We start from the raw sequence: 21773 nt of genomic DNA on the forward strand, positions 1-21773 counted from the left end.
TGATTTTTGATAATTTCCCACCAACCTTCCCCAAAACCTCTTCATCATAATCTCCACTATGGACCTGGGTATGCTTGGAGTTGTAAATACTGGCCAGCCTGCATGAAATGTAGAAACTTTATTTTGAGGCGATAGAGGCTGGAATTTGGCAACACCGCGACAGCTGCTTCAATGTGGCAACACGGCGATGGCTGAATGACCTTGAGTTGACACTAGCGGCAGCAGCGCGCAAGTTTGTTGAACTTTGAATCTGAACACAGCCTTGGGTAGTTCACCATGTTTCCGCCGCTCTAGCGCTAGCGCTAGCTGGCACAGGTGGCCACTGAACTCTATACTAACACTGGAATGGACTAGCAACACAAAGAAAGTGAGGCAGCTGGTAAAGATAGGCAACCCGCATTGCTGTGGGATTCGTCATTTTGTAACACATTGGCTCTTATGGAAAAATACATTGCACAGTTTCAATTTCTATTTTATTTCTATATTGTATATCTTATTCCATGGAAGCGTTATTTTTCCTTTATTAAGCAGTTCATTGTTAACTTTTTGAGAGCAAAAATAATGAAATAGGTTGAATATGAATAAAGAAAAGATTTTTTTCATTTGTGACTGCAGTAGTTTTAGTATTGTCAACTTTTCACAAACAAGGGAATAACTTTGGGCCAGATTTCAGAGAAGCGTATCATCTATTTATTTTTATTTATTTAACAAGGACAAATATAAACTGTCATGAAATGATTGGGAATGAAAAAAACAGGCTCATAGTCCTTATTATTCCAATCCCGAATTTTGTTCGTACACAGTCCAAAGGAGGGCTGTGTTTAATCGAATCGAAACTATGAAACATAGTCTTATGTTTATTTTGATAGGATATACTATTGTTTTTTGGATTATATGATTTATTGTTATTGTTAAAGGAAAGATTTATGATGTATTGTCTAATTTAATAATATAGGCCTACTTACAGCAGGCTTTAAATGTAGAATTATGTAGGTGTGCATTGGTGTAATTTCAAATCATGTAAGAGTGGGAGTTTCAGAAATGAAGCAAATAACGAAGAAACATTCTATTATATTATATGACTATGATAAGCAAACAGTAAAATATGCTACATAATTACCAGAGTAAAAAAACAATTTTAAATTGAAAGGTTTCAAAAATTAATTACAATTCAGCTGATAACAATCTCATATTTTTCACAATAAAAGTACCGTAGGTAAATAAAATGAATTATGTTGACTCATGATGATTATTAACACAGGATTATTAAATATATAATAATAGCAATACACTAGGTATTCTGATAACATTTCAAATCATGTAAGTGTGGGAATTTCAGAAATGATGCAAAGAAATCTATGAAGAAACATTTATATTAATTGTATTATAATTATGACCATATGATAAGCAAACAGTAAAATATGCTAAATAATTATTATAATATTGTAAATTGAACGATTATTTATTTGAAATGGAAATGTTTCAAAAATTAATCACAATTCAGCTGATAGCAATATCATATTTCTCCAAAATAAAAGTAGGCTACTAAAATAAAGTAGGTAGGTACCTAAAATAAATTATGTCATCTCATGATGATAACACAGAAATTATTAATCATTTGTATTTATTCTTTTTTGAATAAGGATTCATTTGTTCTTCAACTATGTTTTTTTATTTCAGATGCTAATAAAGTAGGCCTAAATTTTCAATTAGCATAGAAACTATCACAGTATACTAGGAATAAAACCAAATTTGTTGTTTTATTTTTGGTCAAATAAACTGATCAATATAGAAAAAAGTATTGGAAATGCATGTAAAACAAAAAGGTTTCTTCAAATTAATTAATAGACTAAAAATGTTTGACTTACCTGTGAAATGGTATTTCATTTCCTTTAACATGCCCATTCTTCCAAATGCAACACAATACATCACCATTTTTCGGTCGTATTTTTATTCAATTCTACGCATTTTACAACAAATACATCACAATATTTAAGAGAAAAGGTTGTGATCTAATACCGATAGCCCCAATACTCATTCAAATCCATTTTTCAACTTTAGAAATGAAAAATCGTACTCAAGAGCTGCAACAACCTGCTTAAATGTATGAGTACGAGAGAGAAGGGAATCCCACACGGTATGCCTGTCCCACTCACTCCGCCTTACACACTTTTAGCTGTAGCTTAGCATTGGACAGCCCGTTCCAGTTAGTATAGAGTTCACTGCAGGTGGCAAGACTTCATTCAATGGGCGCCGCACTTGAGTTAATTGATTGGAACTCTGATTTGGTTTGATTCAATGATTTCTATTCTATAAAGAGGCTTGTATTGATGCAAAATGATCAGAAATTGTTATTTATTTATTCATACATACATTGATACATACATTTAAATATCATTCTCAACTATGAATGATTGGAGAAGAAACAACAGGCTTAAAGCCCAAAACTGTTCCTTTCCCAAATTTCCAAATAGAAATTGTCCAAAAATAGGTTATGTTTACACTTCATGATTTTTGTCCAATGTGTTAAAATAGTTATAAGTCCAAAATAGTTATCAACTAAGAATTTATTGGTGAATAGGTATTTGATATGTATTCTCTTGTAGTCTCGCAGACTGCCCACCGACTGTATAGCTCTTGTAGTCCAGTCACAAATACTTTTTGCTCGAAAAAACTCTGAACACGCTGATTTTTTTCATGCAATGCTACTGGAGTCCAAGGTGTGTTCAAAAAGTAAGGTTATTTTTTGAATTTCGTGGGAAACGCACATTTGATTTTCAATTTTTTTATTTTGTTGTGTTGATACAGATGTGCTGAGCATATGTTTCAAGTTTAAAGCCTGTTTATGTTTAGTTCATTTTTGACAGTTACAAAGGTCAGACGTATTATGGTGTGCTCAGCAATTTTTGGCATTGGTGATTCAGTGTGCTTTCACTGGGATAATTGAGCCCTAGTTTCTGTTACTAGTTGAATACAATGAGGTCACTTTTAGGTTAAACTTGGGATGACTTTGTCCCAGTATGAAAATTGTGATATTATGCTGGCTATGATGCAAATACAATTCAAAATATGATAAATATCATAAAAGTATTCTACCTAATAAAACATAATTATCCACTTTGCTTGAAATTAATATGTTCTCAATATTAATTTTTTGCTGATTCTGCAGCTGGAGCCAACATGCCTCAATGCTACAAAAGATTTCTAGGCAGCAGAAACTGAAATATTTCTTCGATAAATAATTTGTGATTTTTTTGAAGTGGATTTAATTTGTTTTTAATGTAATCATTCATTTTGGAGATTAACAGTTGGTTTAACTTTGTTTAACTCTTGAAAATTGATTTTTTTTCATATATTTTTTTGAAGTCAGACAAAGTCAACCCAACCCCTGGTTGACATTATTTCTTATTTTCAAAAAATAAATAAATAAAAATAACTTTATTAAAGTTGAGAGAAATAATGTAGTAACCCACAGGGGAATATCCCTTCTGAGCATACCAGGCAAGCTCTACTCAAGAATACTGCATGAGAGGCTAAAATGTTTTATTGAACCAGACCTTGAGGAGGAGCAATTTGGCTTCAGACATGGTAGACTCAAGATGCCATTTTTATCCTGAGACAAGTCCTAGAAAAAAGTGTAGAGAAAAACGTGTACTTGTGTTTTATAGACCTCATCAAAGCATTTGACAGAGTACCCTGGAATGCCTTACGGTAGGAATTACGAGATAGAAGAACTATCTAGATGATAACTTGTTGAAGGTCATCTAGAGCTACTGCAGAAGCTGTAGGAACTATGTGAGAGTCGGTAACTGCTGCTCTGAGCAATTTGAAACAAGAGCAGGAGTAAGGCATTGCGATATTCTATCACCATATCTTTTTGTTATACTGATGGATGGAGTGATGAAGGCCTGCAAGGATAGAGAAAAAAGATTGACAGTGGGTCACTGGCTACTACAGAGAGTGAAAGTCTCAAAGCTGGCTTATGCAGATGACACTGATGCAGACCTGATTACCATCCATCAGAAGGGGAGCAACAACAAGGCGCAAGTGGGCAATGTTCATCAATATTTTTGCACCTACATAATAGTGAGAACCAGGAAGGAGAGTCTTCATCAGAGTCTATATAATTGGATGAATTAACAGAGAATCCAACAGATTCATCTGATAGGAATATTTCAACAGGAGTTTTTGATCCAAATGTGCCATCAACCAGTCAACAAAGCTCAAATTTTACAACTAATAACAGTGACACCTTCACAACTATGTCAATAGAGAGTAACGCTATATTTCGGCTATGAGTAGAGATAGATTTGATTTTCTGCTGAACACATTACAATTTGATGATAAAGACACCTGCTCTGAACATCAAAAAGTAGACAAACTAGCTCCCATAAGAAATATTTGGGAAAAGTTCATGGATTCCTGCAAAAGTAATTACTGCCCTGGTTCATACGTTACAATAGATGAGCAACTGCTACGCTTTAGAGGACGTTGTCCATTCAAAATGTATCTTCCCTCAAAGCCAAACAAATATGGCATTAAAATAATGATGCTGTGTGATGTGAAAACAAAATATCTGATCAATGGAATTCCATACTTGGGAAAGGACTCCAACCCATCTGGTCTGCCCTTAGGAGCTTATTATACAAAAGAACTCACCAAAACAATTCATGGTACAAATAGGAATGTAACCATGGATAATTGGTTTACATCCATCCCACTAGCAAAGGATATGTTGAGCAGTCATCAGTTGACAATAGTTGGAACTCTACGTAGTAACAAAAAGGAGATCCCTCCTGAAATGAGCAATCAGAAGTCAAGGAAGATTGGATCTGTAATGTTTGCTTACGATAACGAACTGGTTTTAGTATCATACAAGGCAAAGAAGTCTAAAATGGTGTTTCTACTCTCCACTACTCACGAAAATGGTACTACATCTGAAACAACAGGAAAACCAGATATTGTTGAATTTTATAATTCAACAAAGGGCGCAGTTGACACATTTGATGAGATGTCATAAAACATGTCATGCAGCCGCAAGACACAGCAATGGCCACTGTGCATATTTTATGGAATGGCCAACAGCACTTTAGTCAATGCCTATGTGATATATGTTCATAATACAGTAAAGGAAAAGAAAAAGCCAATCAACCGGAGAGAATTTGCTAAGCAAGTATGTGAGGAGCTAACAAAACCGCACCTGCAGAACCGAATTGAAGTACCAACCCTGCGAAAGAAACTGAAAACAAACATTGGAGAGATACTTGGAACAGAAGCTAGACAGAGTGACCCTGAACTTCACGGACAAGCTGAGAGAAAGATATGTGCATTTTGTCCATCTAAAATAAGAAGAATGACAAGGTTCTCCTGCTTCAAATGCAAAAAGTTTCACTGTCTACAACATCAAGCAAAAATGTGTACAAACTGTTCATCATTGGACTAAACTCATGAAACATCCTCAAATATTGAAAGAGATTTGTTTTCTTAAGTATTGATTGCAAGCTGTTTAAAATCTCAACTCCCCAAAATTGGGACAAAGTCACCCCGGGACCAGTACTTATTTGAGTTTTTCTTAGTAGATATGCGCATTAAGAACACCTCAAAGATCAAAATCCAACCATTAACTTTTGACACAAACATCGTCCAAGACATTTTAGTAGCCATGGAGCAATGGTCGGCTGAGCACCACACATTCGTTGTGGAAGCATATTTTAAAAGTGGCAATAGTGTTGTTGCTGTTCAGCGGCAGTTCCGCAGATGTTTTAATGTGGGTCTGAGAGGGAAAGTTCCAACTCAAAACACCATTTTGCTGTGGGTGGATAACTTTAGAGCTACTGGTTCAGCATTAAAACGGAAATCAATGGGCCGTCCAAGGTCAGCCCAGACACCAGAGAATGTCAAGAGAGTGAGGGAAGCTGTGGAAGCCAGTCCTCAGTGGCCTGCACGCAAACAAGCTGCTGCTCTGCGCATGTCTGACCACTCGGTAAGAAGAATATTACGGTACGACCTGCACTTTCATCTATACAAAATGGCTATCATGCAACAGTTGAAGCCCACCGATTATGCAAAGCGCAACACATTTTCAGAGCAAATGATTGATTTGCTTACAGATGACAAAATCTTCATTATGAGCAACAAAGCGCATTTTCATCTGATGGATATGTTGTGAATAAACAGAATTTCCACTATTGGTCGGCAAAAAATCCAGAAGAACTGCATGAACGTCCCCTTCATAGTCCCAAGGTGGTATGGTGTGGCATTACAAAACATTGTGTTATAGGCCCATACGTTTTTGAAGAAAACGGTCAAACTGTAACTGTCAACTCACAACGATACCTGACTATGTTGAAAAACTTCCTTATCCCCGAACTACGCAGAAAACGCTTAAACCACAGCAGAATTTGGTTCCAGCAGGATGGGGCAACTGCCCACACAGCCGATGAGGTAATGAACTTCTTAAGAAGCAAGTTTCATAGCCAAGTCATCTCACGTTTCTGGGACATTGCATGGCCAGCTCGCTCCCCAGATCTCAGCATTTGTGACTTTTTCTTGTGGGGACTGCTGAAATCAAGAGTGTTCACAAACAAACCCCGCACATTGGATGACTTGAAGGAAGCCATATGTCAAGAAATAGCCAACCTTTCTCCTGCAATGTTAGGGAAGAATGTTTAGAAGATTGTCATCATTTGAAAGATGTCATCTTCAAATCTTAAACGGATAACATAAACATTTATTTGGTTATTTTTATAAATGTTCATAAATAGCAATCTAATATGCAATAAAACCCTTTGTATCTCTTAAAACTATTGAGTTATTTACATTTTAAAACCGTCAGATCATTTTGCCGCTCCCTGTATAATCTAATAGGCTACCTTATAATAATGGGTTGCGACTGACAAAGAAGGATGAAGGACACACAAAGATGGGTCGCCAAACAAAAAAGGTTGTACCGCTGTACATTACATTACATCTGAATGCTCATGTCTCATACCATACCACTTGATATTTCATTCTAATCAATAAATGATTTGTGTCAATTCAGAAGCTTCAACTTTGGTAGTACCAATTGATTTTCTGTAGTTTCATCTGTAATAAAAACAATTTCCTCCAAGCAACAAAACACTGTTCTCAAAATTAAGATTCTTGAAATATTAAAAATAATGTTTTATTTTCTAGGTACAATTGGCCATGTAGCACATGGAAAGTCAACTGTAGTCAAAGCTGTTTCTGGAGTGCAGACTGTCAGATTCAAGAATGAACTGGAGAGGAATATCACCATCAAATTGGGTGAGTAGACTTTTCATTTAAACCATTGGTTTTACTTCAAATTTTCGAGCATTATAGTGCTTTACAGTGATGAAGTTAATTCGGAAAATGTCATATTTAGGGATGGATCTAGTCGACATAACTTAGTGAATTGAATCCCAAACGTTTTCACTTATACTTATGCCTCAACTAGGATTAAAGAAAAACGTCCATTTTCCTAGACAAAATAAGTTTGATAATTCTATGGATAGGAATTTTGAACCTAATTAAAAGAACTCATTGGATCCAAAGAATGTAATTTTTTATTATATGTCCGTATAATAAAACTATAACTGATGGAAATTTTACATCTCAATCAAACTGTCGAAAGGGGTTTGGGTTTGATTATCAAGTTCCCCCCTTTGGGTAATTAACAATATAGTGAAAAATAGAAAATTTAGTATTAATAGTAATTTTAACAGAATTCAACCTTCAATGTAATTAGTGTATTTTAATTCTAATGGCAATGAAGACTATATATAATGGCAATAAAGACTATAGTATAGCCTTTCCAGTTTGTTAGAATTATTTGGGTAGTCAAGCTCGATTGACACATCTATTCACAATTATCCGAATTAACTTATCTCTGTCAATGGTACACATTACTAATTACTATCTTAACACCCCTATGTTGAATTCATAATCAACAATTTTCCAACCCCAATATAGAGTTCTTTAAAAATGTAAATTTTTAGCGAAAATAAAAAATGCTTATTATTTACAATATTTACATGAACTCATGAACCTACTAGAATAGATTAAAAGTTGAAAATAATTTGGGTACCTCAACTCCTTTATAGTGACCACAGACGTCAATGCAAACAACTCAGAATCTATTTCAATAAAATCAATATGGAGACTATTGTGACTTTTATACGTTCTACATAGGTCAAACGGGAAGCTCACCTTGCCAGCCAGAAATTGAAGCAACAATTTAATGCAGTGAAAACTAAAGCAGAATCTACACTCTTGTCGATCACCTACTCTCAGAAAATCACAAATAGACCTTCTATACCTATTAATAGATCAATGTGACCAATGAAATAACCCCTATACACCACTAAGGTCATTGCTTCATAGAAGAACTTGTAATATTTAACCAATGCAAAATCAATAGACAAAAAAAATCAACTTCAAATCCCTTGTCTTCTTCAACCAACTCCCCAACTGAAATCAACCAAATAGACAAAAGTGTACTGAGAAATCCAAATGGGACACATGAAAAAATATCCTGAACAAGTGAGTAATTGACTTATATTACAAATAAAATATATAAAATATTTTATATTATATAAAATATCCTGAACAAGTGAGTAATTGACTTATATTACAAGTCTTATAAAAACAGACTGCTATTTATTATTCTTCTGAATAATGGATAGCTTGAGGTACCCTGGTAACAGGACATTTGAATATGTTGCTAAATTCAAGGATGTACTCAGGAGGAATTATTGCTGCACCAGACATGTGCAGATAGTTACAATGTAACTATCTGTTACATTGGTTTCAGGGAATAGATTGCTGAAAATGTATAATATTATTGAAAAAGAAAACAGCGAGTCTGGTGTCATATTTATTCTTTTCAACCCCTTGGGGGTAAAACCAGTAAAATATCAGGTGACCAGACCTAGTAAATATGTCTGGTTACCAGTCAAATGAATTATGTAGGTATGAATTGTAATTTCAGTATTAAATTGTACTTTGAAATCAAGTGAAGAAATCAATCAATAACTAATTTCATTTTGAAAAATCTAATCTATACTATTGAAAGAAAATATAAAATTTGTCTACTTTACTGCATTGAACCTCTATTGAATGGAGGCCACTTCAATAGCACATGTACTATTGTACATACATACTTGTATGCTGTTTCATTATGTTGAACCTAGATATTATGCTGTACAGTAAGATTCACATTACAAAGTAATTGAAAATTATAGGAAGGCATTGTTGCCACTATTTGGCTTCCACCGCCTACTATAGTACATACATGATTAATCTATCTATCTAGAATATCTATCTCAAATATATTATTCGATTAATTAAGAAAATATATATCTTCATTATTTAATAACACATTTTTATAATGGAGATTAAATATTTTGTTAGTTCATTATATTAATTCTGCATAGATTTGCCAACAGTATGGAATTGAAAAAGGATTGATAGAGCAATCTGCTTTGTCTTATGGCAGACAACCATAGCAAACCAATGGTAATCATGTGCCAACTTTTTAACGTGAATCTCACTATAGATCATAACTTTCAAGATGTTTTGAGTTTGATTGGTTCTCATATAGTAGATACCAATGTTAGTAGACAGACTAACTCTAACAGTCTACTAACTTTGAGTAGATACCTTATACATCAAATTTTGATAGAACTAAATTCTATTTTGAATGGTGTAATTTTTGGAATTTGTTTCTTAGCATTCTTGTTTTGTGGTTAATGTTTGTTGTATTAATTTTATTATTTACTAATGCCACCATTTTGTATTGTTTTAATGTGTCATTTCATGGGCTATTCCACCTTAACGTGGTTATTAAGAACAACCGTTGTAATGAGCGCTCTAATAACCGGGTGTAATAGTCGGGTCGGGTCGGAACTAAAAGACTTTTTATGAGTCATTGAAATGAATTTCTTATTTCTACATATTTTTTTATTTTATTTGGTAATTATTGCAATTCGGTCATTTCGGAAGAACATGTAAGACTCGGTTTAACATACTGTAAATTTACTACAGTATTTGAATATTTTTATTCTGGACCAACTTGGATACTTGAGGAGTTTCCTACTTTCAACTTGAGTCATCAGCTCATCTTCAACAATTTTCAACTTCAAAACAACCAGGATGCATGGAGACATTCCGAAAAATAGAACAAAATCATTTCTGATAATATTGGAATGATTAATTATCCTCAAAATCATAACTGATGCAGTCTGGACAAGATTCATACCAGAATAAAAAGGTGAGACTTGGTAGTGTTCATAAAATATTAATTATTTATTAAATTGCATTGTAGTTGTTTGAAACAATAATTTGTTCAATTTGTATTCTACTTCTTGAATAGGTTACTTTGAATCTCTACTTTAAGTTATTTTTTCTGTAACCTATAAGTCAGGTGGTTCCCTACCTTTTCTCTATTTGATGATGATGATCTCTATTTTTATGTAAACGTATCGCAAACCTCGTGAAAATTATAACTCATTTTCGCTGCTGTGCAACTGGAGAAGTTTTTCTATTTTAATACTATCAATTTAAATTCAAAAATGTCCAAAGAAAAAAGTATTATTAATTTTTGAGATATGAGCATCTAAAGTTGAAATTTTTGAAAAAGTAATTACACAATTGGTATTAAATTAATTCACCAAGGTATTATTCATAACATTAAATATTACATTTTTCAAATTATATATTTTAGAGAAATTTATTCCATTTTTAACATTTACAAAGTTCAATTATTAAAAATGTCATAGAAAAACCAAAGAGAAAAACTTATCGTTAATGACTGTAATGGGGTGAATTGCCAACCATTCATATGTGGTGCGGTATTTTTGATATTTATAAGAGCGGTTGCTAAAATCCCTATTTTGCAAATAAATTTGCAAAAAGTTAAGGCCGTCCGGCTCGCAAATATGCTGGGTTCAGACCGCAGCTCTAGCTCAGTGGTAGATGCATGCATTTTCCAAATATAATTAATCCCCACAAGGTTCAATGACTGGTGATCAATAATTCTTACTGCTGCTTCCGTGAAGTTCTTGAAGAATACCAATAAGGAAGTCAAAAAGATAGTTGGTGACTGATTACCAGTAACCATATATTCAATCAAGAATAATGAAGACCAACTATGACTTTTCTAGTTGATTTTTAAAACGCTTGTCATGAATACAGGTATTCACCAATTTACCCTTCTGAAATTCCTTGGAACTTACAACGCCAGTTCTTGAAGTTCTCTGGATCCTTATATGATATACTGTAGACTTATTAATATAATTATCAGTAAGATTTTTCTGGCTGACTAGTGCGACTATCATCAAAGGATGATAAGTAATAAATGCTCTGAATAAGGTCAATATTAATTAATTCACTGATTTTATTTACTGCAGAAGATTTTGCTTGGTACCAAGACAGCTCAAACTGTATATCACGAGATGAGTTAGGATATAATAAAAACTTCTAAGATTTTGTATGCTGACATAAAACATAAAATATATTCCCATAAAATAATATATATAAAATATTCTTATATCTATAATTCCAATATAAATAAATTCTTTAATATTTTAATGATTATCACAAGGTTTATTAGCATTCACAGTTGTGAGCTTTAAAAATATATATGTGTATTTAATACTGATACGTGGACTTCAAGTCAATTCAGAATTCTACAACTTAAAACCTGTTCGGTCTGTAGATTTAACAGGACATACTTTTATCAATGAACAAATAATAATTAATAAAAATAACAATTTAAAAATCTCAGGGTTTATGAGTTCGTGACGTGCATGGAAATAAGCTTCCTACATAAATCAATAAATTCATAAAAGAGTTTTTATAACTTATATGATAATAGTCGACACGTGAATTTCTTAAACTTGAATAAATTTATATAGCGCTTTGATCAATTCCCCAATTCACTGCTAAAGGCCTTCTTAAAAAATGAGCTCATTTAAGACAAATTTTGCACACTCACTATAATGATGTTCTTGGAGGTCTTGTAGAGTAAATTAATTATTTCCAATAATTAATCAGGCAGGTCCTTTTCGTCTCAGCTGGGCTCGTGTATGGTCCAGATTTCTTATAAATTTCTATCAGTATCAAAAATATATTTACGGGAATAAATTACAATTAAGAACTCTTTAGCAACACTGAGTTCACAAATAATCAAACATTAATTACATATACTTCACATTTAAATAGGGATTGGCTCGATGCTTTTAAAAATTAATAGGAAGAAAGAACCCTAATCTCCATGTGCTCCTCACAGATCGAGATCACAAGCCAGAGAGAGTGATTTTCAGGAAAATTTCATCTCTTCCTTAAACGATTTATAAGCTTCCTTCTGATTGGCTTTCTAATCTTAGTAAGACTCAATGTAATTGGTTCTTTAAGATTCAGGGTTTTCCTAACTTTGTTATACAAAGATAAATAAAAAGTTTTTATATAAATAAATTAAGTGATAGACTGAGAGTATTTTAATAATTAAATCTCGATATATGATGCTATAATACAATATACATTTAATTTTTTATGTGAGCTTTGTGTACTCTTGGTTTTCATACTTTTTTAGATTGCAATAAATAATCGTGTAACAATAATAGTTGTCCTTAGCTATTTACATAAACCTTCCCTAGTGTATATAATATATATTTTGTGAGTAAAACTTATAATTCAATTCGTAATGGTTGATTTAGCAAACAGCTGATTTGTTAGGTATCGATTCAAAGAACTGTCAATTGATCCTAGATCGATTGATTCATTAGAACAAAACAAAGAATTCTAACCTCAAAATGTACATGCAAACTTTTTTTTTATGATCTGCCAATAATAAATAAACCGCTTTATAATTTTTATTTCTGCCAAAGAATTCTCATTATTGTTGAATTACAATTTTGCATGGTTCTCTTATCGCTTAATAGATAACATGATTTCTCTTTATCATGAATAACATTCGATTTTACTTGAGCGGTACCTTGACTAGGCTATCTATTCTTTCTATTTTATAATTCTATTAAAGCTCAATAGTTTATTTCAAAAGTATTTTGTGGTGCTAAAATACCACGTGACATGACTCACTAGAATTTATCTCTGGTATAATGTACCCAAAATCCAGTGCCAGTACGAAATTGAAATTGTCTCATAACTATGAGCACAGAATACAGCAATTCTAGTAGTTTTCTCTGCTATGAGGGTGATGGAGATTTTTTGAGTTCTCAAAAAGCTGATAGGACTAGATTGAAATGAAATACAGTATACAGGACACCAACAGTGACAGTCAACAATCAACAGTCAACAGTGATTATAAATGCATAATATACTAGCGGAGAGACTTCCTTCGATGTCCTGAGTACTTTATTTCATTTTAATCTGGTTATACTGTACTAGTTTCTTGAGAATTCAAAAAATCTTCATCACCCTCATGGTCATGAGAAGAATTGAATTTCTGGCTGTGCAACTGGTTTTTGGGCAAATTCAAGTGGTGTTGTATGAATTGAAAAAAATCAAACTTAGGTCAACTCAATGTTAGTCATTTGTTTAAAATGGAATAAATTCCTCTATAATATATACTTTGAGAAATTTAATATTCAATTTGATGAACTATTTATTCATTGATTATTGTCAAATTACTTTTTACAAAAAAATCAAGACATATTGCACAACCATAACCAGCATCACAAGGTGTATTCACGATCTTTGAGACAGCCACTCTAGCTGTCTGATATAATTATGTTATTCTGTTTTCTGTTATTCAATAACTCAGTGTTAAGTCGAGATAGGAGATGTACATAAAAAAAATAGAAACTGAAATAGCAGATAATCCTGGTTTGAGTAATTTTAGTTGTGTTAACTCACGATGTTTCAGTTGAAACGGCTGCCATATTGCTTTGTTTCTAACCTCTACACCCATGTTAATCCCCGCTATTCTAGTTAAAAAGACAGCCATATTGCTTTCACCCAGTTTTCAGTTTTAAAAGTGAGGTTATAATGATGGGTTACACGAGTTCCCGCTTGGAACGCTATTGTAGTTAATAGGTTTCAAGCTCACTATCACAAATTGCTGAATAACAGTTTAGCTAGCTAAAGAAAAAACGTGAAAACCCCTAAGTCACAGTTTTAGTTGAGGCGTTCACAAAAAAATGAACTGGGAAATTCAAACGAAAATACTGAAGTTTCATCAAATTTAGGCATGCTCTTGAGGCTTTTTCAGTCATCTTTAAATTGATCAATCTTAGCTACAACTAAGATGAGAATCGAATTTGAAATTTGTTGTTCTGATTATCCTTGATTTTGAGCGTAGTTTTTGGACAATTGTAACAATTTAGAAATAAATACTTATATATCCAACAACCCAAGCATGAACCAAACAAAAAATGTATTGCTATATATTTAAAACCAGGTAAATCACACTTACTTTTGGAACATAATTAACGTTTATTGTCTACTTGTAAAAATTTCACTGAATTGAGAGTATCTAATCTAATGTTGCAGGGCAATGTCTTTCTCAAAATTTCATAAACTTGGAAAAATGTTTAAACTTGTAGTAGTTCACTTTTCCTTCAATTTGAATTAATTTAAAATTTTAAAAAAGTGGAAAGCATTTACCCTGAAGAATCTAATTATTTTCCCAATGAAATATACAAGGTGAATTTCTGTCCATAAATAAGGGAGCTATATGCTCCAAAATATATGGGACATACCGCCCACTCTTGAGTTTGTACGAGTGGCTAAATTAAAATCGTATTTTATTTACTGGTAATATTTCTCAAAGTTTTTCGATTTGTATATTATTAATTTTTCAAAATGAAGAGACTTTTTTTCTATTATTACTTTTTGAGATATGAGCATTCAATGTTCAAAATTTTCAAACAGAACATTTCAAATTCGGTAAAAGATGAGTTCATGAAATTTTGAGGTTACATCCTTCATGATATTTGTTGAATAAAAAGCATTTCATCAAAATAAAAATTTTTTGAGAAAGTTTTCCCTTTTCAAAAAGTTAATAAAAGTAACGAACTATTTTTGGTCATTTTTCGAAAATAGAATAACTTTCTCAATAATTTATATTTTCTGATCAACATAAATATATATATATTTTTTCAATACTCTTCATCTATCAACAATACCATGAAGAATGTATCCTGAAAATTCAATGATTTATCTGCTACCGAATTTCATGTAATCTGTTTCAAAAATTTAAACTTGAAGGAGCTCAAGTAATAATCGAAAAAGAATCATAAGGAAAGAAATCTTTTCCAGTGAGAAACAGGCCTACTAAAAATGAAATTATACTTGTTACCATTAAAATTAATGCTGGGAGATCAGTATTTTGAATACATTTTCAATAGCAATACCGCGACCCACCAAACATCTGGTTGGGAACCACCTCTACAAGTTATTAAAATGTAGTTATATTTAATAGTAGTTTTACTATTTTTTGGATTTTTATTTCCCTATTAAATCAAATGATTTGGTTTGACTTGATTGTATTTTCAAGAGATCAATGATGATTATCTTGAGATGTCATTCATTCTACATTCTAAAAGGTTGTAGAGTATCAATATTAGTTTATATATTATTTTATCTTCATAAAGAGTATCAATTCAATCATGAGTGTCTACTACTAAGTTTCAGGTTATTTTTGTAGCGTTGGTCCAGGATTGGTTCTGTCTAGCAGCAAGCAAGCAATATGGCTAAATTAGTGATTCATTTACTTATTTACGGACAATATTGAGATGCAAAGCAAGACTACTATAATTATTACAGGAAAATATTAATTTTAACAAGAGTTTCCAAAATATTCCAACTGTCAAAGTACTATAGTTTCAAGTATATAGTGTTTACCGGGTAACATTACACTTTTGTACTTGTTTCTGTAGTTGAAGTGACTTTTGATTGATCTATTGAGTTGGGCTTAAAAGTTCCCAGCATCTATATTTTTGGTACCACTGTGTAAAACAGTGTGCTATACTATTGCCTACTTTACTCGATGCCAAAGAAAAACAGTAGAAAAAGTAAATTTAAATGAAAAATTTTGCAATTTCATTGATAAGTTTGATAGCTGCCTGATCAGAAAAACTTGATAAATCAGAATTTTCTAACACTAAAGGAATGAGAACCAAATAAAGTGATGCAAAAAACCATGGCTCAATTTGCTGTACATGACAGCAGATGGATCATGCATCTCTCACCTTTCAGGCCGATTGCAAGTAAGGATCCCACATCTTTTTGAGTTTGCTGGAGCACTTGGATTTTCAAAGGAAGGAGAATGTAGAGGAAGCTGAACTGTCTCGTATTGACAGTATGATCGTCGAGTAACATTCAACAGAACTGCACCGATCAGCGCTCACATGGAGCTGTTTATTGCCTAGTGGAAATTGTTAGCTTTGGATAATCATAGGAGATTGTCTAAGAAGTGTATTTTAAATATTGGCTTATGTGTAATGGAAATATCCTAGTCCAGTCATTTGGTGTAGAAAGGATCTCTAGGCAAATTTGCAGCTCAATTTCAAGATTTTCAATTTCGATTATGAACTACTTCCCATTAATTTGAAATTATTGTCAAATCTCAAATCATAATTATTATCAAACGAAAATCCAAATTAAATACTGTATTCATCAGCATTTGAACGTAATTCATTAGGGTCCTCAAGAGTGAATATTCCATTCTCATCATTAAGCAACGATCAAATGACTGGATTTAGGAGGAAAAATTTGCATCAAGTATTAGCTCATTGCTCAACAATATTGATTGTGGACAACGATTTCCAGTTCATAGTGTTTCTCTATTGTTTCATACTGTGTCTGTTTGCCTGGGAGCAAGTGGCAAGTAGTAGCATAGACGAACTGAGTAATACAATAGAGAGACACACCATCACCAAAATTGCTGACTGTGCAATAATGGAGCTCAAAAATCGTCATGAGATAATGTTATGATGAATTATAAAGAAACTAAGGCATTGTAGGAAAATATATATTTGTGATTTCATTACAATTCATATATTCTACTTAAATTTTTGAAATGCATTAAACTAGTACCCTTTTTGTAAAAAAATTATAAGTTTGATTTGTATATGAGTATAGCACATGGCTACTAAAATTTTAAATTTACTCTTTCATGCTCCTTCATGTTGTGGCTAAAAAAAGAAAAAATATGAAAAACGAAAATTTTTGTTTTTTTGTAGACACTCCCAATTATCAAAATTCAAAATAATAGTGCATTGGAACTGTGTAGCAGAATCTGATACAGTTTTTGTATTTTTGCAGAAGAAACGGCTGCTCAACCAAAAGAAGATAGTGAACAAACACCAATTGAGAGCTCTAGGACCTGCGAGAGTTTTTATCTCTGTGATTCACAGAACCCTGACCCGGGTTCAGATGAGAACTCACAGAACCACATTGAGTTGCAACCTAGCAACACTTCTCAGCCACCACAATATACAACCATTCTCAACCACTGCAAACCATGCTCTGTTGTTTTGACTAAAGGTTAGAAAAATATTCTTGAAATAATGTTCAATTTTGTTTATAATAACTGTTATAGTCAGTATTCAGTACTCAGTATTCATCCCTTTAACAAATTGGCACAATAGGAAATGAAAAATAGTCAAACTCTGAAATTTCTCATCTTTTACGTAATTTTTGTTGAATATATATTCATAAAAGCCTAATGATAATAATAGGAAACCCTTACAAAGTCTGAAACTTCTCATTTTTTGCCTTATTTTAGATAGATTTATTTATAATAGCCTAATGATTATAAAAATATTAATTTCGCCTAAATATAAATCACAAGAGAATGATTTCAAATGAATAAAATACTTTCCATAATATGAAAATTTAATAAAAAATTGTCTGAGTCACTGTCAATGTTGTAGAACCTTTCCATAATGAAATAAAAACATATATATTGTCAAATTCTACAGTTTTATCTTGTACAGGACCATGGTTTACCTGTAAACCATTTTGAAAATTTAATAATACATTTATTTGTATTAGTTAAATACTTTTCATAATACCTACATTTCAATTGAACAAGTAGATGAATAAATTGACACAGCCAAAATCTTTCAAACTATTATTAAGTAATACAACTTGTATGAGTAAAAACTCTATATTTTATATAATTAAAAAACAATCCATGTTGCAATTTGTAAGAATAATCCAAATTCAAATTGAATAATTGTCATGAAATTCCACTTTTAATAACCAAAAACTACTCTAAAATCCTCAAAAATTGCTTTAATATTGATATTTTCCATTTCAATCTGATAAAATTACCGGCTTTATCAACAATCAAAGTTCAAGTTGAATCAATTCATGAAAAAATTTAGAACTGGCCTCATACTCCACTTGCAATATTATTCAGCTAGCAAGTATGCATGTCTAGTATGTGGCAAGTCTTCATGTATTGATGAAAACAGATTTAAATAATCTTTCTCTCAATATATTGATAAATATAACTGGGAGGCTTCAAATTTGTAGAAGTTATAGTTATAGGTTAATCCACTCATAATTTGACTGATGAAGGCTACTTGACAGGTTATCAAACGACCGATCAATGCAACGAACCTAACCTAACAATTCAAAACTAACCTAACATATCACTATCTGATTAATGAAATTATTCAGTAGGTTCAAGCATCAAACCTTGTTATCAAGAATCTAGATTTTTTTATTGTCACAAACAAACAAAAGTCACTTGACATAAATATCACAATATTAATACTTAGGATCAAGTACAGGTCAGATTAACTTAAATTATAAAATCTATAATAAAATTAAAACTCATAATATTATGAATGAGAGTCACTAGTTAAAATCTCTTCAACAGAGTAAAATGCTCTCTCCTTCAACCATTTTGTTATAATATATTTGAATCTTTTACATTCATAATTTCTAACTTCAGGTGATAGAACATTAAACATTTTTACACCAACATAGCTATACATTTTTTGCGTCTTAGCTAGCCTAACTCGACTTGGATCAATCTGAGTGACATCTCTTGTGTTATATTCATGGATGTTTCCTCTTAAATTGAAAAGACTAAGGTTATTCTTATGAAAATAAGTTTAGCATAAATATCTTATTATAATAAGAGAGCTAACATATATTACATATTGGGTATTAAAGATCATTAAAGTATATACTCACAATAAATAAGCTGTTGATATGAAATCATTGGTTACACAATATAGAAACATATTACTGTATAACAATTTTTGTCACATCCACATTTATTATTACTGTATAACAATTTTTGTCTCATCCACATTATTAGACTGCAGAAACCAACACACTACAGCTGAAGATGTGTTGGTTTTAACACATAACTACAGTCCTGTGTAAAAGTGTAATAAGCTATAGACTTTCACACACGACTGCAGTTTCCTGTTAAAACCAACACATCTTCAGCTGTAGTGTGTTGGTTTCTGCAGTCTAATAAATAAATGTGGATGTGACACAAATAAAACAGCTTTTTCAATTATGGAAAAATTCCACATATTCAAAACACATTCAACAAATTTCATATTATAACAACATTATCATGTTGTATGTGTAAAATTATAATTGATACCAAAAACAAACCTAATATATAACCGAATAATCAAATATACGAGGTGTGTTCAAAAAGTAAAATGACTCAGAATTACTCGGGCAATGCACATTTGATCTTCGATTTTTCTATTATGTTGCATTAGTACACATGTCCTGAGCATATATTTCAAGTTTCAAGTGAATAGCATGTTAAATTTATTTTTTACAGTTACAAAGGTCAGACATATTTTGGTATGCTTGGTGATTTTTCGATTTTTCTTCTATAAAAAAATGGATCAAAGAATTTGCATCAAATTTTGTGTAGAAAATGTAATTAAGAGCTCCAAAACACTTGGAATGTTGACATTGGCATACGGTGAGTCAACTCTTAGTAAAAAACTCAACTACAGATGAAAACATTGAAATAGTGAACAAAGTTGTTTTGGAAATTCATTGTATCACTTATCAGAAAAGTTGCAGAAGATATTGTCATATTGGTTGGCTCTTGTCATGATTATTTGTATATTTTGTATAGTTTGTTCCAAAATTGCTCAATTTCAACCAAAAGAACCATCACATGACAATCGCTCAAGAGCTATTGGATGCAGTCAATAATGACTCAGATTTGCTCAAAAGGTTCATAACAGGTGATGAAGCATGGGTATACGGTTATGACGACGAAACTAGGGCTCAATCATCCCAATGGAAGCACACTGAATCACTAAGACAAAAAATCGCCAAGCACACCAAAATACATCTGACCTTTGTAACTGTCAAAAATAAACAAAACATGCTATTCACTTGGAACTTTAAACATATGCTCAGGAAATGTTTACCAACGCAAAAAAAATGAGAAAATCAAAAATCAAACAAGCGTTGCCCGCAAAATTCAAAAAGTCACCTTACTTTTTGAACTCACCTCGCATAACCTAACCTATCTGCTACTTGAGAAAATCAAATAACTAACCTAACCTATCTACTATTTTACAAAGTCAATTCAAGAGGTTGTCAAATAAAAACTTATCCAACACTTCAAAAAGAAACTAACCATGAGCATTTTAAATAGAGAGAATTATTCAATTTCAAAACATACCACTACAAAACTAACCTAGCATGTCTAGTATTTGATGATGGCAAAGCAATAGGTGAACTCTATAAAACCAACTTAACAATGGTTATTATTTTATAAATTATAAATAGAGAAAACATGCGTTAGGTCGTGCCAAATGAACCTGAAATTGATCAGGTGCCACCTGAAACTCTGATACCAGGCCAGCCAGGTCACATGATATTATTATCATTTCTTTCCAAAATTGTGATTTTTTTGACCCAATAAATAAATATGATTACATTATATCAATAAATTAAAAATCAATCAATAAAAAAATTATCAATAAATAAAATTATTTAAATAAATCTAATAGCCTGATTAATGTATTCATTTAATAATATTGTAATATCTTTTAGTTTGACTTTGAAGAAGATTATTAAGAAGTTATTTAAAAAATTTAATTAAATCAATCTGAATCTAACATACGTCTATTATCACATCGTCACAATACTGAAAATACTAATAATCATCCAAATGTATGAATGTTTAGTATAAGATAAAGCTAGCTTGACAGTTATTGTATTTTGACAGTCATTGCCCAATAGTAATTATCATTTTTTTATTTACACAATCACAACATCGAATAAATTATTGGGAGAAAATCAATAGGATAAAACTAAAACTGTTTTTTTCCCTCATTTTGATGAATGAGTCATTTTAATTGAAATGTAGGCTACTGTGTGTAATGTACTTGATTGGAGGCATCACCTCTGTTCTGGGATTTGCTCAAGGAGTGCTCGAATTTGAAATTTTTGAATTTTTATCAGCCCTAGCCTATTATATTGAGTTGAAGCTTATTATTATTCTCAACTTTTAAAGGCATTGAAATTGGTATTTTTTTATTTCAAGTTCTTATTTCTAGTTGTTTCCAAATGAATTAAATGAACGTTATTCTGAGAGTTAGATGATAGTAAGATATTCTAAGATTAACTGAACAGAGGGCTTGACTTTGAAATTTGAAATAGTTAATTCTATTATATTGAATTAAGAGTTTGTTCTTTATTCTACTGAACTCGCCAAAGACATTCAAACAGTTTTCTGATTATCAAACTTTCAACTCTCTTATTTCTCTTGAATTGTGTGTCTTCTTTTTGATTTTTTC

General features: G+C 31.9%; 1 protein-coding gene across 1 annotated transcript in view; it reads left to right on the forward strand.

The window, feature by feature from the left end:
* Positions 1–21773, forward strand: part of LOC111055392 (eukaryotic translation initiation factor 2 subunit 3, X-linked) — a 56833-nt gene that overhangs the window by 11788 nt on the left and 23272 nt on the right. Inside the window, exon 3 of the mRNA XM_022342584.2 lies at positions 7177–7287. Within this exon, the coding sequence (XP_022198276.1) occupies positions 7177–7287 (111 nt within the window). The remainder of the gene's footprint in view (positions 1–7176; positions 7288–21773) is intronic.

The sequence above is a fragment of the Nilaparvata lugens genome, chromosome 7, assembly GCF_014356525.2.
Source record: "Nilaparvata lugens isolate BPH chromosome 7, ASM1435652v1, whole genome shotgun sequence".
NCBI classification, from domain to species: Eukaryota; Metazoa; Arthropoda; class Insecta; order Hemiptera; family Delphacidae; genus Nilaparvata; species Nilaparvata lugens.